This window comes from Ranitomeya variabilis, chromosome 5 (assembly GCF_051348905.1).
Source record: "Ranitomeya variabilis isolate aRanVar5 chromosome 5, aRanVar5.hap1, whole genome shotgun sequence".
Lineage (NCBI taxonomy): Eukaryota > Metazoa > Chordata > Amphibia > Anura > Dendrobatidae > Ranitomeya > Ranitomeya variabilis.
This window is the reverse complement of record NC_135236.1, coordinates 679,412,671-679,430,707: the sequence shown is the minus strand read 5'-3', so window position 1 is coordinate 679,430,707 and position 18,037 is coordinate 679,412,671. Positions and strand designations below refer to the sequence as shown.

Sequence of the window (18,037 nt, the reverse complement as noted above, 5' to 3'; positions counted from 1 at the left end):
TACAGTCTGACTTGGGGTGGCACAGTTTTACAGTGAGACATTCGGGGGGCTCTTACTTGCTTGTTTTTGAGGTCCAGGGACAGCTCGTAGTCGGAGTTGTTGGTCCCGTGCGAGCAGGTGGCGGCGCTCTTCCCTCGCTGCACTCGGACCGGGGAGCCCGTATGGTGCAGACTGGGCTTAGTCAGCGACTCCTCCTCTCCGGGCTGAATGGCACTGCTGTTCATCGGACCGTCCCCTTCCCGCACATCCCAGGCCGTACAGAGCAGCTTCTTACTGGCAGAGTCATCACTGTCGTAAGAAAACATATCGGTAGTATCTAGCAGCAAAGACGGGCAGCATTATATCGGGTGAAGATCCTGCCGGCTATACGGGTGTCCCAAACTCCTGAATGGTAAATCAGCACTCGCCGCCGTCACTCAGGAGTCTGGGAAAGCTGGATGACAACACCCTTTGGCTGCCATATTGGTTGTCACCCAGTAGGCCTCGCTCCCAATACCTCATGGTGGGGGACATCATGGGCACGGCGAGGCGCTCCCGGTCTCTACCTTTTGGCTCTGGAAGTGTTAAGGTGATTGAATATTTTCAGAAAAGCCGGTGACTTGGATAAGCTGATTAAATATGTTCTGTGCCTCGGTGCAGGGCGGCGAGCCGGAATATTTTATATCTATTAATATAAATGCCATCTGGAAGCTGATAATACGCCGGCACACAGACGCTGCCGCAGCTACCGGGCCGCCAATGAGGCCGACTCGCACCATAAAGTTAATGGGAGATCTGGTAACGGCTCGAAGGCTTCAGCCTCAGATGGAGGTCAAACGGGTCAGACGGGAATCAGCCAGAACAAATCACACAGGGAGACATGAGGTGGCGGTATGCCCGGCGGAGGAGGAGGACGGCCAACGTGTCACCATCAATACTCCGAGCGGAGAGGATTAACCTCCCGGGATAAACATCCATTCAGAGGAAATTACGTGTGGTATCAGTCAACACCGGAGGAGATGAGGCACGGAGAGGGGAAGAAATGGAGGGCAGAGGCCGGCCGCCGGAAGAAAGGAGGCGCAATGGAGAAAGGAGAAGAGAAGGGTTAATACACCGCCATCAAAATACAGGAACATTCAAGGGCACAACCCACCAAGGAGGAACACAGCACTGGACATAAAATAGCAATAACAATCTACAGCATACAGGCGGTATTATAGTAGTTATATTCTTGTACATAGGGGCAGTATTATAGTAGTTATATCCTTGTACATAGGAGCAGTATTATAGTAGTTATATTCTTGTACATAGGGGCAGTATTATATTAGTTATATTCTTGTACATAGGGGGCAGTATTATAGTAGTTATATTCTTGTACATAGGGGGCAGTATTATAGTAGTTATATTCTTGTACATAGGGGGCGGTATTATAGTAGTTATATTCTTGTACATAGGAGCAGTATTATAGTAGTTATATTCTTGTACATAGGGGCAGTATTATAGTAGTTATATTCTTGTACATACGGGGCAGTATTATAGTAGTTATATTCCTGTACATAGGAGCAGTATTATAGTAGTTATATTCTTATACATAGGGGCAGTACTATAGTAGTTATATTCTTGTACATAGGGGCAGTATTATAGTAGTTATATTCTTGTATATAGGGAGCAGTATTATAGTAGTTATATTCCTGTACATAGGAGCAGTATTATAGTAGTTATATTCTTGTACATAGAGGGCAGTATTATAGTAGTTATATTCTTGTACATAGGGGCAGTATTATAGTAGATATATTCTTGTATATAGGAGCAGTATTATAGTAGTTATATTCTTGTACATAGGGGGCAGTATTATAGTAGTTATATTCTTGTACATAGGAGCAGTATTATAGTAGTTATATTCTTGTATATAGGAGCAGTATTATAGTAGTTATATTCTTGTATATAGGGGGAAGTATTATAGTAGTTATATTCTTGTACATAGGGGCAGTATTATAGTAGTTATATTCTTGTACATAGGGGTAGTATTATAGTAGTTATATTCTTGTATATAGGAGCAGTATTATAGTAGTTATATTCTTGTACATAGGGGCAGTATTATAGTAGTTATATTCTTGTACATAGGGGCAGTATTATAGTAGTTAAATTCTTGTACATAGGGGCAGTATTATAGTAGTTATATTCTTGTACATAGGGGGCAATATTATAGTAGTTATATTCTTCTACATAGGGGGCAGTATTATAGTAGTTATATTCCTGTACATAGGAGCAGTATTATAGTAGTTATATTCCTGTACATAGGGGCAGTATTATAGTAGTTATATTCTTGTACATAGGGGCAGTATTATAGTAGTTATATTCTTGTATATAGGGAGCAGTATTATAGTAGTTATATTCTTGTACATAGGAGCAGTATTATAGTAGTTATATTCCTGTACATAGGAGCAGTATTATAGTAGTTATATTCTTGTACATAGAGGGCAGTATTATAGTAGTTATATTCTTGTACATAGGGGCAGTATTATAGTAGTTATATTCTTGTATATAGGAGCAGTATTATAGTAGTTATATTCTTGTACATAGGGGCAGTATTATAGTAGTTATATTCTTGTATATAGGAGCATGTTGTGAATTTGGATTCTGGGCTCCCCCGGTGGCTACTGGTGGAATTGAACTGGTGTCTTCATCTTCTCTGTTCACCTGTTCCCATCAAGATGTGGGAGTCGCTATATAACCTTGCTGCTCTGTTAGTTGCTTGCCGGTCAACAATGTTATCAGAAGCCTCTCTGTGCTTGTTCCTGCTCCTAGACAACTACTAGATAAGTTGGACTCTTGTCCATGTTTGTTTTTGCATTTTTGTTCCAGTTCACAGCTGTAGTTTCGTTACTGTGTCTGGAAAGCTCTTGTGAACAGGAATTGCCACTCTGGTGTTATGAGTTAATGCCAGAGTTATAAAGTAATTTCTGGATGGTGTTTTTGATAGGGTTTTCAGCTGACCATGAAAGTGTCCTTTCTGTCTTCTGCTATGTAGTAAGTGGACCTCAAATTTGCTAAACCTATTTTCATACTACGTTTGTTATTTCATCTCAACTCACCGCCAATACATGTGGGGGGCCTCTGTCTCCTTTCGGGGTATTTCTCTAGAGGTGAGCTAGGACTAATATTTTCCTCTGCTAGTTTTATTTAGTCCTCCGGCTGGTGCTGGGCATCTAGAATCAACGTAGGCATGCTACCCGGCCACTGCTAGTTGTGCGTTAGGTTTAGTTCATGGTCAGCTCAGTTCCCATCTTCCAAGAGCTAGTTCCTATATATGCTTATGCTATGTTCTCTTGCCATTGAGATCATGACAGTTTGACCGGCCCTCAAAGTGTTAATTGTTTGGGCTGAAGCAGGAGAAAAAGAAGTGTTGAAGGGAAATTTTTTTTTTTTTTTTTTTTTTTTTTTTTTTCTTTCCCCTCAGAGTTTTGCTGCCTAGCCCTTAATTGCTGTCTAGCTGCTTCTTACCTCCTCTTAACCCTTGAATGGCTCTGTGTCCACCTGTTTGTAATGGATCTTCAGAGTGTAACTGCAGGTTTGAATAATCTCGCCACGAAGGTACAAAATTTGCAAGATTTTGTTTGTCATGCACCTGTATCTGAGCCGAGAATTCCTTTGCCGGAATTTTTCTCGGGGAATAGATCCGGGTTTCAGAATTTTCGAAATAATTGCAAATTATTTTTGTCCCTGAAATCTCGCTCTGCCGGAGACCCTGCACAGCAGGTCAGGATTGTGATTTCCTTGCTCCGGGGCGACCCTCAAGACTGGGCTTTTTCATTGACACCAGGGGATCCTGCGTTGCTCAATGTGGATGCGTTTTTTCTGGCCTTGGGGTTGCTTTATGACGAACCTCATTTGGAGCTTCAGGCAGAAAAAACTTTGATGTCCCTATCTCAGGGGCAAGATGAAGCGGAAATTTACTGCCAAAGATTCCGTAAATGGTCTGTGCTTACTCAGTGGAATGAGTGCGCCCTGGCGGCGACTTTCAGAGAGGGTCTCTCTGATGCCATTAAGGATGATATGGTGGGGTTCCCTGTGCCTGCGGGTCTGAATGAGTCCATGACAATGGCTATTCAGATCGATAGGCGTTTGCGGGAGCGCAAACCAGTGCACCATCTGGCGGTGTCCACTGAGAAGTCGCCAGAGAGTATGCAGTGTGATAGAATTCTGTCCCGAAGCGAGCGGCAGAATTTTAGACGGAAAAATGGGTTGTGTTTCTATTGTGGGGATTCTACTCATGTTATATCAGCATGCTCTAAACGTACTAAAAAGCTTGGTAAATCTGTTTCCATTTGCACCTTACCGTCTAAGTTTATTCTATCTGTGACCCTGATTTGCTCTTTGTCATCTATTACCACGGACGCCTATGTCGACTCTGGCGCCGCTTTGAGTCTTATGGATTGGTCCTTTGCCAAACGCTGTGGGTATGATTTAGAGCCTTTGGAGACTCCTATTCCTCTGAAGGGGATTGACTCCACCCCATTGGCTAATAATAAACCACAATACTGGACACAAGTAACTATGCGTATTAATCCGGATCACCAGGAGATTATTCGCTTTCTGGTGCTGTATAATCTACATGATGATTTGGTGCTAGGATTGCCTTGGCTGCAATCTCACAACCCAGTCCTCGACTGGAGAGCTATGTCTGTGTTGGGCTGGGGATGTAAGGGGGCTCATGGGGATGTACCTGTGGTTTCCATTTCATCATCCATTCCCTCTGAAATTCCTGAGTTCCTATCTGACTATCGTGACGTCTTTGAAGAATCCAAGCTTGGTTCGTTACCTCCGCACCGAGAGTGCGATTGTGCCATAGATTTAATCCCGGGTAGTAAATACCCAAAGGGTCGTTTATTTAATCTGTCTGTGCCTGAACATGCTGCTATGCGAGAATATATAAAGGAGTCTTTGGAAAAGGGACATATTCGTCCATCGTCATCTCCCTTAGGAGCCGGTTTTTTCTTTGTGTCAAAAAAAGACGGCTCTTTGAGACCATGTATTGATTATCGGCTTTTGAATAAAATCACTGTTAAATATCAATACCCATTGCCGTTGCTGACTGATTTGTTTGCTCGCATAAAGGGGGCCAAGTGGTTCTCTAAGATTGACCTTCGTGGGGCGTATAATTTGGTGCGAATCAGGCAGGGGGATGAGTGGAAAACCGCATTTAATACGCCCGAGGGCCACTTTGAGTATTTAGTGATGCCTTTTGGTCTTTCTAATGCTCCGTCAGTTTTCCAGTCCTTTATGCATGATATTTTTCGCGATTATTTGGATAAATTTATGATTGTGTATCTGGATGATATTCTGATTTTTTCGGATGACTGGGACTCTCATGTCCAGCAAGTCAGGAGGGTTTTTCAGGTTTTGCGGTCTAATTCTTTGTGTGTGAAGGGTTCTAAGTGTGTTTTTGGGGTACAGAGGATTTCCTTTTTGGGATATATTTTTTCCCCCTCTTCCATTGAAATGGATCCTGTCAAGGTTCAAGCTATTTGTGATTGGACGCAGCCCTCTTCTCTTAAGAGTCTTCAGAAATTTTTGGGCTTTGCTAACTTTTATCGTCGATTTATTGCTGGTTTTTCGGATATTGCTAAGCCATTGACTGATTTGACTAAGAAGGGTGCTGATGTTGCTGATTGGTCCCCTGATGCTGTGGAGGCCTTTCGGGAGCTTAAGCGCCGTTTTTCCTCTGCCCCTGTGTTGCGTCAGCCTGATGTTGCTCTACCTTTTCAGGTTGAGGTCGACGCTTCTGAGATCGGAGCTGGGGCAGTGTTGTCGCAGAAAAGTTCTGACTGCGCCGTGATGAGGCCTTGTGCCTTCTTTTCCCGTAAATTTTCGCCCGCTGAGCGGAATTATGATGTTGGGAATCGGGAGCTTTTGGCCATGAAGTGGGCTTTTGAGGAGTGGCGCCATTGGCTTGAGGGGGCCAGACATCAGGTGGTGGTATTGACTGACCACAAAAATTTGATTTATCTTGAGACCGCCAGGCGCCTGAATCCTAGACAGGCGCGCTGGTCATTATTTTTCTCTCGGTTTAATTTTGTGGTGTCATACCTACCGGGTTCTAAGAATGTTAAGGCGGATGCCCTTTCTAGGAGTTTTGAGCCTGACTCGCCTGGTAACTCTGAGCCCACAGGTATCCTTAAGGATGGAGTGGTATTGTCAGCCGTTTCTCCAGACCTGCGGCGGGCCTTGCAGGATTTTCAGGCGGATAGACCTGATCGTTGCCCACCTGATAAACTGTTTGTTCCTGATGATTGGACCAGTAGAGTCATCTCTGAGGTTCATTCTTCTACGTTGGCAGGTCATCCTGGCATTTTTGGTACCAGGGATTTGGTGGCAAGGTCCTTCTGGTGGCCTTCCCTGTCACGAGATGTGCGAGGCTTTGTGCAGTCTTGTGACGTTTGTGCTCGGGCCAAGCCTTGTTGTTCTCGGGCTAGTGGATTGTTGTTGCCCTTGCCTATTCCTAAGAGGCCTTGGACGCACATCTCGATGGATTTTATTTCAGATCTGCCTGTTTCTCAGAAGATGTCTGTCATCTGGGTGGTGTGTGACCGTTTTTCTAAGATGGTCCATTTGGTTCCTCTGCCCAAGTTACCTTCTTCTTCCGAGTTGGTTCCTCTGTTTTTTCAAAATGTTGTTCGTTTGCATGGTATTCCTGAGAATATCGTTTCTGACAGAGGGACCCAATTCGTGTCTAGATTTTGGCGGGCATTCTGTGCTAGGATGGGCATAGATTTATCTTTTTCGTCCGCTTTCCATCCTCAGACGAATGGCCAGACCGAGCGGATTAATCAGACCCTGGAGACATATCTGAGGTGTTTTGTGTCTGCTGACCAGGATGATTGGGTTGCTTTTTTTGCCATTGGCGGAGTTCGCTCTCAATAATCGGGCCAGCTCTGCCACTTTGGTGTCCCCGTTTTTCTGTAATTCGGGGTTTCATCCTCGATTTTCCTCTGGTCAGGTGGAATCTTCGGATTGTCCTGGAGTGGATGCTGTGGTGGAGAGATTGCATCAGATCTGGGGGCAGGTGGTGGACAATTTGAGGTTGTCCCAGGAGAAGACTCAGCTTTTTGCCAACCGCCACCGTCGTGTTGGTCCTCGGCTTTCTGTTGGGGATTTGGTGTGGTTGTCTTCTCGTTTTGTCCCTATGAGGGTCTCTTCTCCTAAGTTTAAGCCTCGGTTTATCGGCCCGTATAAGATATTGGAGATTCTTAACCCTGTTTCCTTCCGTTTGGACCTCCCTGCATCCTTTTCTATTCATAACGTTTTTCATCGGTCATTATTGCGCAGGTATGAGGTACCGGTTGTGCCTTCCGTTGAGCCTCCTGCTCCGGTGTTGGTTGAGGGTGAGTTGGAGTACGTTGTGGAGAAAATCTTAGACTCTCGTGTTTCCAGACGGAGACTCCAGTATCTGGTCAAGTGGAAGGGATACGGCCAGGAGGATAATTCTTGGGTGAATGCATCTGATGTTCATGCCTCCGATCTGGTTCGTGCCTTTCATAGGGCCCATCCTGATCGCCCTGGTGGTTCTGGTGAGGGTTCGGTGCCCCCTCCTTGAGGGGGGGGTACTGTTGTGAATTTGGATTCTGGGCTCCCCCGGTGGCTACTGGTGGAATTGAACTGGTGTCTTCATCTTCTCTGTTCACCTGTTCCCATCAAGATGTGGGAGTCGCTATATAACCTTGCTGCTCTGTTAGTTGCTTGCCGGTCAACAATGTTATCAGAAGCCTCTCTGTGCTTGTTCCTGCTCCTAGACAACTACTAGATAAGTTGGACTCTTGTCCATGTTTGTTTTTGCATTTTTGTTCCAGTTCACAGCTGTAGTTTCGTTACTGTGTCTGGAAAGCTCTTGTGAACAGGAATTGCCACTCTGGTGTTATGAGTTAATGCCAGAGTTTTAAAGTAATTTCTGGATGGTGTTTTTGATAGGGTTTTCAGCTGACCATGAAAGTGTCCTTTCTGTCTTCTGCTATGTAGTAAGTGGACCTCAAATTTGCTAAACCTATTTTCATACTACGTTTGTTATTTCATCTCAACTCACCGCCAATACATGTGGGGGGCCTCTGTCTCCTTTCGGGGTATTTCTCTAGAGGTGAGCTAGGACTAATATTTTCCTCTGCTAGTTTTATTTAGTCCTCCGGCTGGTGCTGGGCATCTAGAATCAACGTAGGCATGCTACCCGGCCACTGCTAGTTGTGCGTTAGGTTTAGTTCATGGTCAGCTCAGTTCCCATCTTCCAAGAGCTAGTTCCTATATATGCTTATGCTATGTTCTCTTGCCATTGAGATCATGACAGGAGCAGTATTTTAGTAGTTATATTCTTGTACATAGGAGGCAGTATTATGGCAGTTGTATTCCTGTACATAGGGGGCAGTATTATAGTAGTTACATTCTTGTACATAGGGGCAGTATTATAGTAGTTATATTCTTGTACATAGGGGCAGTATTATAGTAGTTATATTCTTGTACATAGGGGCAGTATTATAGTGGTTATATTCTTGTACATAGGAGGCAGTATTATGGCAGTTGTATTCCTGTACATAGGGGGCAGTATTATAGTAGTTATATTCTTGTACATAGGGACAGTATTATAGTAGTTATATTCTTGTACATAGGAGCAGTATTATAGTAGTTATATTCTTGTACATAGGAGCAGTATTATAGTAGTTATATTCTTGTACATAGGGGGCAGTATTATAGTAGTTATATTATTGTACATAGGAGCAGTATTATAGTAGTTATATTCTTGTACATAGGGGCAGTATTATAGTAGATAGATTCTTGTACATAGGGGGCAGTACTATAGTAGTTATATTCTTGTACATAGGGGTAGTATTATAATAGTTATATTGTTTTACATAGGGGCAGTATTATAGTAGTTATATTCTTGTACATAGGAGCAGTATTATAGTAGTTATATTCTTGTACATAAGGGCAGGATTATAGTAGTTATATTCTTGTACATAGGGGCAGTATTATTATAGTTATATTGTTTTACATAGGGATCATATCATTTTAAAACCGTTCTCTTTCCTTATCTGACAGCTCTCCCACATTGCATTAATCAGAAGGAGGCGACACTTAATGAAGGAGAAAGAATACACCTAGGTCATATGTTGTCTTCACCATATTTGCTGAGCGGTTATATATATATTAGTGGTGAATGGAGTTGCTCTTTAAACGGAGCTGACTGAAGTTTGCCCTGTGCACCATGCAGCCCTCAGCCTGGCGTCCTATACACAGCCCAGCAGCTGGCAGCCTGCATTAGTGTTACATCTCGGAGCCTCAGGATACCATGTGGGGTGGGCAGCTATAGAGGAGGGGTATTTAAACGGTAAATCTGAAGCCCTTGCCTTTCTTGTGCCTGGGGGCAAATTAGGATGAGACGGATTTGCTGACAGGGCAATGAGGCGGAAGGTAAAAATACTAAAGTGAGAATGAGACAGACGGAAATAGGGCAGAGTCACACAACGTCAGGAGCCGGCGCTGCTCCGCTGTGTCACGCACAATTTATATATGGATGTGAATGTCTGCAGCTAGAGACAGACCGGCGGCAGCTCCACTGTTTTTTGGGGGAAAATGGGGGTGTGCCCTATAATACGGATATACCTTACCGGCCGTAGGCTTGGATGAGGGGGTATTCGGATGTGCAGTGCGGCATGCTGCTGCGGGGATCCGGTGCTGCGGGCAGGGCTGTGGAGTCGGTAAGCCAAACCTCCGACTCCAACTCCGACTCTTCATTTCCCATGACACCGACTCCCTCATACATGGCTCATGTTTAAGTGATAAATTTACTGTAGTAAAATGGTAACATCAGGCTTTCAATCTTTATTATGATACAATAATCAAGCCATTTAGATAGAACATAAAATAAATTTATTGGAATACAACTTTAGAACAAAAAAAACTTTGCATATTTACAATGTATTATGCACTATGCAGTAAGTGTATAACAATAAAAAGTTTTCAAAGAAAAAGTACTGAATAGCATTTGTGCAGTCTATGAATTTGTTCTGAGAATAGTATCGCCTCCATCAGATCCTCCTTCATAGATGACCTCACATGTGACCTAATTATTTTATGGCTCGAGAACGACCTCTCTACACTAACGTGGGTTGGTGGTAAAGCAGTAACCACATGGGCGACATCTCTAACAATTTCAGGGTATAAAGGAATTGCCTCGTGCACAGTCAGTTTTGATGAACGATTGAACTCTTCTACTTCTTTGAGAGCAAGTGAAAAACATTGCTGAAATATGGACAATCTGATTTCTATGGGAGTGTAATCTTTTTCCCTGCAGCAATGCTTTGTCTGCTCCATGTCATCCAAATACTTGTCGAAATCAAACTCCTCATCTGATGAGGATGAAGGAACGGCAGTGGCAGCACTGGCAGGACCCGAGTTCTCTTGCTCTTGGCCGTCCTGTAGCCACTCATCCTAACTGCTATGTCAATCACAGCTCCTTTTCCTTTAGTAAGTTGTTTATAATCCAGCAATATTTGATGACTCTGGTCCACATAAACAGCTGCCACAAGAATTTTATTTTCTAATAGCAGTGTCTCTCTCCGTTTCATTGAAGCAGCAATGCCATATGTGATTAAACCTCCTCTGTGGGACAGGCAAAACAACAAGTTCTTCCACTCCTTTATAAAAAAGCCAGGAGTTAAGTCCTCAGCTTGTAACTTTTTAGTCACTGTAAATGGGTGATGAAGCAATTCCTTCAATTCAGCCACCTGTGTCCATTGACCTTCATGTAGTGTTACCTGAGGGTTGGCCATATCTACAAGGAAGGGTTTCAGCTCAAGCAATCGCTCAGTCATTAAATAGGTGCTGCCCCATTGAGTGGCTTGATCCACAATTGCCCCTTTTCCAGCACGTCTCTTCAAGATGGAATCAATTTTAGGGGTTCTGGCAGCAATAGACAATTTCTTCACTTTGCTAATCAGAGTTCCAGCATGTCCCTCTTGCAGACTATCTCTTATTGCCAGCTGCAGCGTGTGCACAACACAGCGCACGTGATGAATAGGAAAGAGGTGTGAAGCAGCTTCAACAAGATCATCTAATTGTAAAGATACCGGAAAGATAAATATCTTGGTACCGTGTTAGCCAGTAGATAGCCATTAAAAGGCATCAACCACTGAGGACTCTCAATTCTAAATATTTTTCTAATTGTAAAGAGTCATTTTGCTGTTCTTCTGTAGTAATATCTGGTTGTTCCTCCGTTATGGAAATAGGACTGTGGCCTTCCATCTCCAACATACTTAATGTGGAATGTTCTTCTAGCTGCTGTTCACCTTCATTATTCTCATTCATCAGTTTAATTGTACTTATGATGTTTGCAGCATTATCAGTTACAATAGCAAGAACCTGTTCTTTTTTGAGTTCATAATCTTGCAGAACTTTTTCCACTAAGGTCTGGAGAAACTGGCTGCTGTGAAGAGCTTTAGTATCTTTTACTGCCAGCGTCTTAGTAACATTTTTTTTGCTGTCATAAACATATCGAACGTTGATAGCAAAATAGTTCACTCTGTGACATGTGCAGGCATCCATTTTAAGAAACACAAAGTGTCTCCTGAGAGTCTTTTTAAGATCTTCCTTTAAGTTAAGGGCTTCTTCAATCACTAATTTTCTAATACTTTCTCTTTCCAGAGAAACACCAAGTTTGCGAGCCATTTCTCCATTAAAAGCTGTAAAAGCTGGTCGTGCAAATAATAATAATGGTACACTGTCCTTCACAAAAAGCTCGATGAGCTGTCTTTTAAACACATCTGCGGTCATTGTTACAGTAACTTTGTCACTTACAAAATATCTTGTAACTGAGGTTTGAGACGCTCTTTCCTCCTCCTTTGCCTGGCCGGAAGTGCTGGTCTCTGGTTTCTTGGTGATGCTGTGATCTTTTTCAGTCACAGCTTTGCAAACTTCTGGGTGGCAGCGTTGTAAATGTCTTTTTAGATTGGAATCTCTAGAAGGAGCATTTTTACCACTGCCTGAGTATGCACTGATTTTGGCATCACAGCATTTGTTTTCATCTGGGTCACTTACACACTGACACACAAAATGTTTATTATCTTGAGTCACTGTGAAATGCTCAAATACAGCTGACTTCATAAGATGCTTCTTGGACATTTTGTAATTAGGTAAATTCGCTCTCAAAATAATTTTTTCCTGTAAAAAAAATAAAGTATATTGTAATTCTTGCAAGAATAGGGAATTACGCACTGTGTAATTTGGGATAACAATAAAACAATCTTTGCATAAATCAATAGAACAGATGATAAGTATAAAGTTTGTAAAATGTGTTGTTAAATAGCTTTAGTCTGAACTTTCAATATCAGGCTTGTCTTGGGGTACAGCTCACTAAATGTTTCACATCATATTTCTTCACAGTCTATGAAGAGGGAGGAGGGAGGGAGCATGTTTGTGCTGAATCACATTCCAGAACACACACACACAAATATATATGTCCTCATCAATCCGGTTACTGTATTTCCAAAGTTGAGATGTTAGAAAACAGTTTTTCCCCTTATATTTTATGTATAGTGTATATAAGTCATCAGGGCAGCTAATTTCTTCAAACATGAGCTAAGAGGAAAAACAAACTAAAACATCAAGCATACAGAGACAACATATACTGGACTATTGATTTATGCAGTTTATTGAAAGTTTAGATATGCTTTAGGAAGTACTTACCTCCTTTATTCCTGCTTTCCTGTTCACTCCAGAAGTTCTGAGATGAATACAGGCATTCCTCCCCTGTGTTTATTTTTCCTCTTATCTGTAGAGGAGGATCTTCACTACTTATCATGAACATAAACTGCAGCACAGATTCATCTCAGCTAAAAGTCTAGAGCTTAGATCAGGGATAGAACAGACATTTCTAGGACATTTCATAACTTTCCCAAATTCTTATGGAAAAAATATTCCCCACAAACTGCATTGAACTACTGTACCCAATTTATTATATATTTTAGGAGTCAGAGTCGGTCCATTTTATAATGACTCCAATTCCGACTCTGACTACACCAATATGGGCTCTGACTACGACTCCGACTCCACAGCCCTGGCTACGGGGGCTTTGCCGACTTGTGAAAGCCCAGAGCCCCTGTAGTCACATGGTTTCCTATGCGGTGGACTGGACTCCGGGAAAATGGCTGCTGGCCAGGGGCGGCACATGCACAGATGAGACCTCAGCTCTGATATCTCCCGAGATCTCCATCTGCGCATGCGCCGCCCCAGGCCGGCAGCCATTTTCCCGGAATCCAGTCTACTGCATAGGAAACCATGTAACTGCGGGGCTCTGGGCTTTCACAAGATGTCGGCAGAGCCCCCGCAGCACCGGACGCACGCAGCACCGGACACCCGGCACATCGGAACACCCCCACATACCAGCCTGCGGCCTGCAACGCTCCACTCCTGCTTCCACCAGCAGGGACCCAGCTTCACCACAGCCACCACCCCCCGTAAGCAATAAGACGCATGGATTATAAGAAGCACCACCATTTTATTAAAATAAAGTTTTTCTTCTTATTTTTATCCTAAAAAATTGGGGTGCGTCTTATAGTCCGCAAAACACAGTAATTGATTGAGCTCGGATTCTTACCCATCTCCCTCCATACAACTTATTCTGATTTCCGCAGTACATGTGTGCAATGTGTATGGTAGAGGCCTGCAGAATTGTGAATGCAGCTCTGGATGTGACTAGAATGTGAAGAACAAAAGACCCCACAATCAGTGATGGGACACCCCCCCAATTACACAGATACAGGCTCATACACCCCGCTGGTATCACACACTAGACACACAGATACAGAAACACACAGAGACAATACGATTCTCATGCAGATAATTAAGTAGATTTATTGAAGATTATATACGAATGATAGAACTGGAGCATATATATATATATACATACACATACACACACAATAATATTATACCACAGCATCAGGCAGGTGCACAAAGCAAATGTCATGGAATAATGACACCATAATTCATATATATATTTTTTCATATATCATTTAATACGCTATTTTTTCCCAATGTATTAATATATTAATTTTTTTAGCTGTATTATTACTTTTAAAGTAGTTTTTCACTTATATGAATTATATGAATACAACAAGAAATATATAAATATTAATACTATTATTCTTTTAGTTGTATTATTACTTTTTTCACCTCTTAATATATTTATTTTTTGTTGTACTATTACTTTTACCTATATATTACTATAGAATTATTTTTTGTTGTACTTTTACCTATATATTACTATAGAATTATTTTTGTTGTATTATTACCTTTCATTATTTCTTTCCCTTATTCATATATGGGCATAAACACATTCTTTTTTTAGTTGTATTATTATATATTTTTTCTTATTAATATCTATTTTCTGAATGTTCTCACTGTTCCCTTTTGCTCCATAATTTGCTCAGAGAATTCGGCACCTAACAAAGGGTCTTGATGAAACGTTCCCACCCGCGGTGTTACACGGTCCCTATTCCAACTCCCCTCTGCTGCCCGTAGGAGGGAGAGGAGGATGAATAATTAAGGAACTAGAACATTACACAAAGTTGGCTTTGTAACCATGGAGACACATTAGTCGGCAAAGGAGCTGTATACAGAAAAGGGAAGATTTTTTTTTTTTCTAATTAAGACCATTTTAGAAGCATAGAAATAAAAGAAAAATATTCACTGACGCTACAATATGCGTTATAAAGCCATTACTATATACCAGGATGGACGGCAGTGGTGAGTATAGAAGATAATGGGCAGCGCATGCACGGACAGTAGCTTCAGTACTCCTACTGGCCAGCAGGTGGAGCTGCTGAAACATATACTGACCACTCACTGCTACCGTATGTGATTCCTTATAGGCTACTCTAAGGCCGAGAGTATATACATAGCACAGATCCGTGTACAGGGTATATAGACTGGGGGATACAGCATATACAGTGGGGAAAAAAAGTATGTAGTCAGCCACCAATTGTGCAAGTTCTCCCACTTAAAGAGATGAGAGAGGCCTGTAATTGACATCACAGGTCGACCACAACTATGAGAGTCACAATGAGAAAACAAATCCAGAAAATCACCTTGTCTGATTTGGGAAGATTTATTTTGCTAATTATGGTGGAAAATAAGTATTTGGTCACCTAAAAACATGCAGGATTTCTGGCTCTCACAGACCTGTAACTTCTTCTTTGAGAGGCTCCTCTGTCCTCCACTCATTACCTGTAGTGATGGCTCCTGTTTGACCTCGTTATCAGTATAAAAGACTCCTGTCCACAACCTCAAAGTCACACTCCAAACTCCACTATGGTGAAGACCAAAGAGCTGTGGAAGGACACCAGAAACAAAATTGTAGCCCTGCACCAGGCTGGGAAGACTGAATCTGCAATAGGGAGCAGCTTGGTGTGATGAAACCAACTGTGGCAGCACTAATAAGAAAATGGAAGACATACAAGACCACTGATAATCTCCCTCGATCTGGGGCTCCACGCAAGATCTCACCCTGTGGGGTCAAAATGATCACAAGAACGGTGAGAAAAAATCCCAGAACCACGCGGGGGGACCTAGTGAATGACCTGCATAGAGCTGGGACCACCATAACAAAGGCTACCGTCAGTAACACACTACGCCGCCAGGGACTCAGATCCTGCAGTGCCAGACGTGTCCCCCTGCTTAACCCAGTACATGTCCGAGCCCGTCTGAAGTTTGCTAGAGAGCATTTGGATTATCCAGAAGAGTACTGGGAGAATGTCATATGGTCTGATGAAACCAAAGTAGAACTGTTTGGTAGAAACAAAACTCGTCGTGTTTGGAGGAGACAGAATTCTGAGTTGCTTCCAAAGAACACCATACCTACTGTGAAGCATGGGGGTGGCAACATCATGCTTTGGGGCTGATCCAGGACAACTGATCCGTGTACATGAAAGAATGAATAAGGCCATGTATTGTGAGATTTTGAGTGCAAACCTCCTTCCATCAGCAACGGCATTGAAGATGAAAAGTGGATGGGTCTTTCAGTATGATAATGATCACAAGCACACCACCAGGGCAATGAAGGAGTGGCTTCGTAAGAAGCATTTCAAGGTCCTGGAGTGGCCTAGCCAGTCTCCAGATCTCAACCCCATAGAAATCATTTGGAGGGAGTTGAAAGTCCGTGTTGCCAAGCGAAAAGCCAAAAACATCACTGCTCTAGAGGAGATCTGCATGGAGGAATGGGCCAACATACCAACCACAGTGTGTGGCAACCTTGTGAAGACTTACAGAAAACGTTTGACCTCTGTCATTGCCAACAAAGGATATATTACAAAGTATTGAGATGAAATTTTGTTAATGAACAAATACTTATTTTCCACCATAATTAGCAAAATAAATATTACCAAATCAGACGCGGGGATTTTCTGGATTTGTTTTCTCATTGTGACTCTCATAGTTGTGGTCGACCTATGATGTCACTTACAGGCCGCTCTCATCTTTATAAGGGGGAGAACCTGCACCATTGGGGGCTGACTAGATGCTTTTTTCCCCACTGTATATACTATGGGATGATATTTGGATTTCAGCACCGAAATAATAGCTGGCACAATACACAATCCTAAGATCCATGAAGGAAAAACAGCCATAAACTCCCAAAGCAGAATAAGACAGTACATGGGTCACTACAACCTGAGTGTTAGCAAAAACCTGAGAAATTCTGCATGGAAAGATCGACCCCGAGGTTCTCAGTCACCTACAGTATTACAGGAGAAGCCAGCAACCAATATTACTGAGACTGGTGAGATTACATCATAGAGGCCCAGTGATGTCACAGATTAATTCATCATTAATAAATAATACTGCCTCCTACGTACAAACATATAACTATTATACTATTCATATCCTGTACATAGGGGCAGTATTATAGTAGTTATATTCTTGTACATAGGGGCAGTATTATAGTAGTGATATTCTTGTACATAGGGGCAGTATTATAGTAGTTATATTCTCGTACATAGGGGCAGTATTATAGTAGTTATATTCTTGTACATAGGGGCAGTATTTTAGTAGTTATATTCTTGTACATAGGAGCAGTATTATAGTAATTATATTCTTGTACATGGGAGCAGTATTATAGTAGTTATATTCTTGTACATAGGAGCAGTATTATAGTAGTTATATTCTTGTACATAGGAGCAGTATTATAGTAATTATATTCTTGTACATGGGAGCAGTATTATAGCAGTTATATTCTTGTACATAGGAGCAGTATTATAGTAGTTATATTCTTGTACATAGGGACAGTATTATAGTAGTTATATTCTTGTACATAGGAGCAGTATTATAGTAGTTATATTCTTGTACATAGGAGCAGTATTATAGTAGTTATATTCTTGTACATAGGGGCAGTATTATAGTAGCTATATTCTTCTACATAGTGGCAGTATTATAGCAGTTATATTCTTGTACATAGGGGCAGTATTATAGCAGTTATATTCTTGTACATAGGAGAAGTATTATAGTAGTTATATTCTTGTACATAGGGGACAGTATTATAGTAGTTATATTCTTGTACATAGGAGCAGTATTATAGTAGTTATATTCTTGTACATAGGGGCAGTATTATAGTAGTTATATTCTTGTACATAGGGGACAGTATTATAGTAGTTATATTCTTGTACATAGGGGCAGTATTATAGTAGTTATATTCTTGTACATAGGAGCAGTATTATAGTAGTTATATTCTTGTACATAGGGGCAGTATTATAGTAGTTATATTCTTGTACATAGGAGCAGTATTATAGTAGTTATATTCTTGTACATAGGGGCAGTATTATAGCAGTTATATTGTTGTACATAGGAGCAGTATTATAGTAGTTATATTCTTGTACATAGGGGACAGTATTATAGTAGTTATATTCTTGTACATAGGAGCAGTATTATAGTAGTTATATTGTTGTACATAGGAGCAGTATTATAGTAGTTATATTCTTGTAAATAGGAGCAGTATTATAGTAGTTATATTCTTGTACATAGG

General features: G+C 41.8%; 1 protein-coding gene across 14 annotated transcripts in view; it reads right to left on the bottom strand.

The window, feature by feature from the left end:
- IQSEC3 (IQ motif and Sec7 domain ArfGEF 3) overlaps positions 1-18,037 on the bottom strand; it is a 74,444-nt gene that overhangs the window by 23,300 nt on the left and 33,107 nt on the right. For 9 of the 14 annotated variants that reach the window (XR_013215965.1, XM_077266984.1, XM_077266985.1 and 6 more), the window contains exon 3: positions 57-288. The exons of 1 other annotated variant lie outside the window; for it this stretch is intronic. Coding sequence is in view for 12 of the 13 variants with exons in the window: in XM_077266984.1 (XP_077123099.1) it covers positions 57-288 (232 nt within the window). In the remaining variant the exon portion in view is untranslated. Of the gene's footprint in view, positions 1-56; positions 289-496; positions 720-13,618; positions 13,717-16,689; positions 17,017-18,037 lie in introns of those variants that run through there. 4 more of the 14 variants (XM_077266993.1, XM_077266994.1, XM_077266995.1 and 1 more) reach the window with 4 other exon arrangements.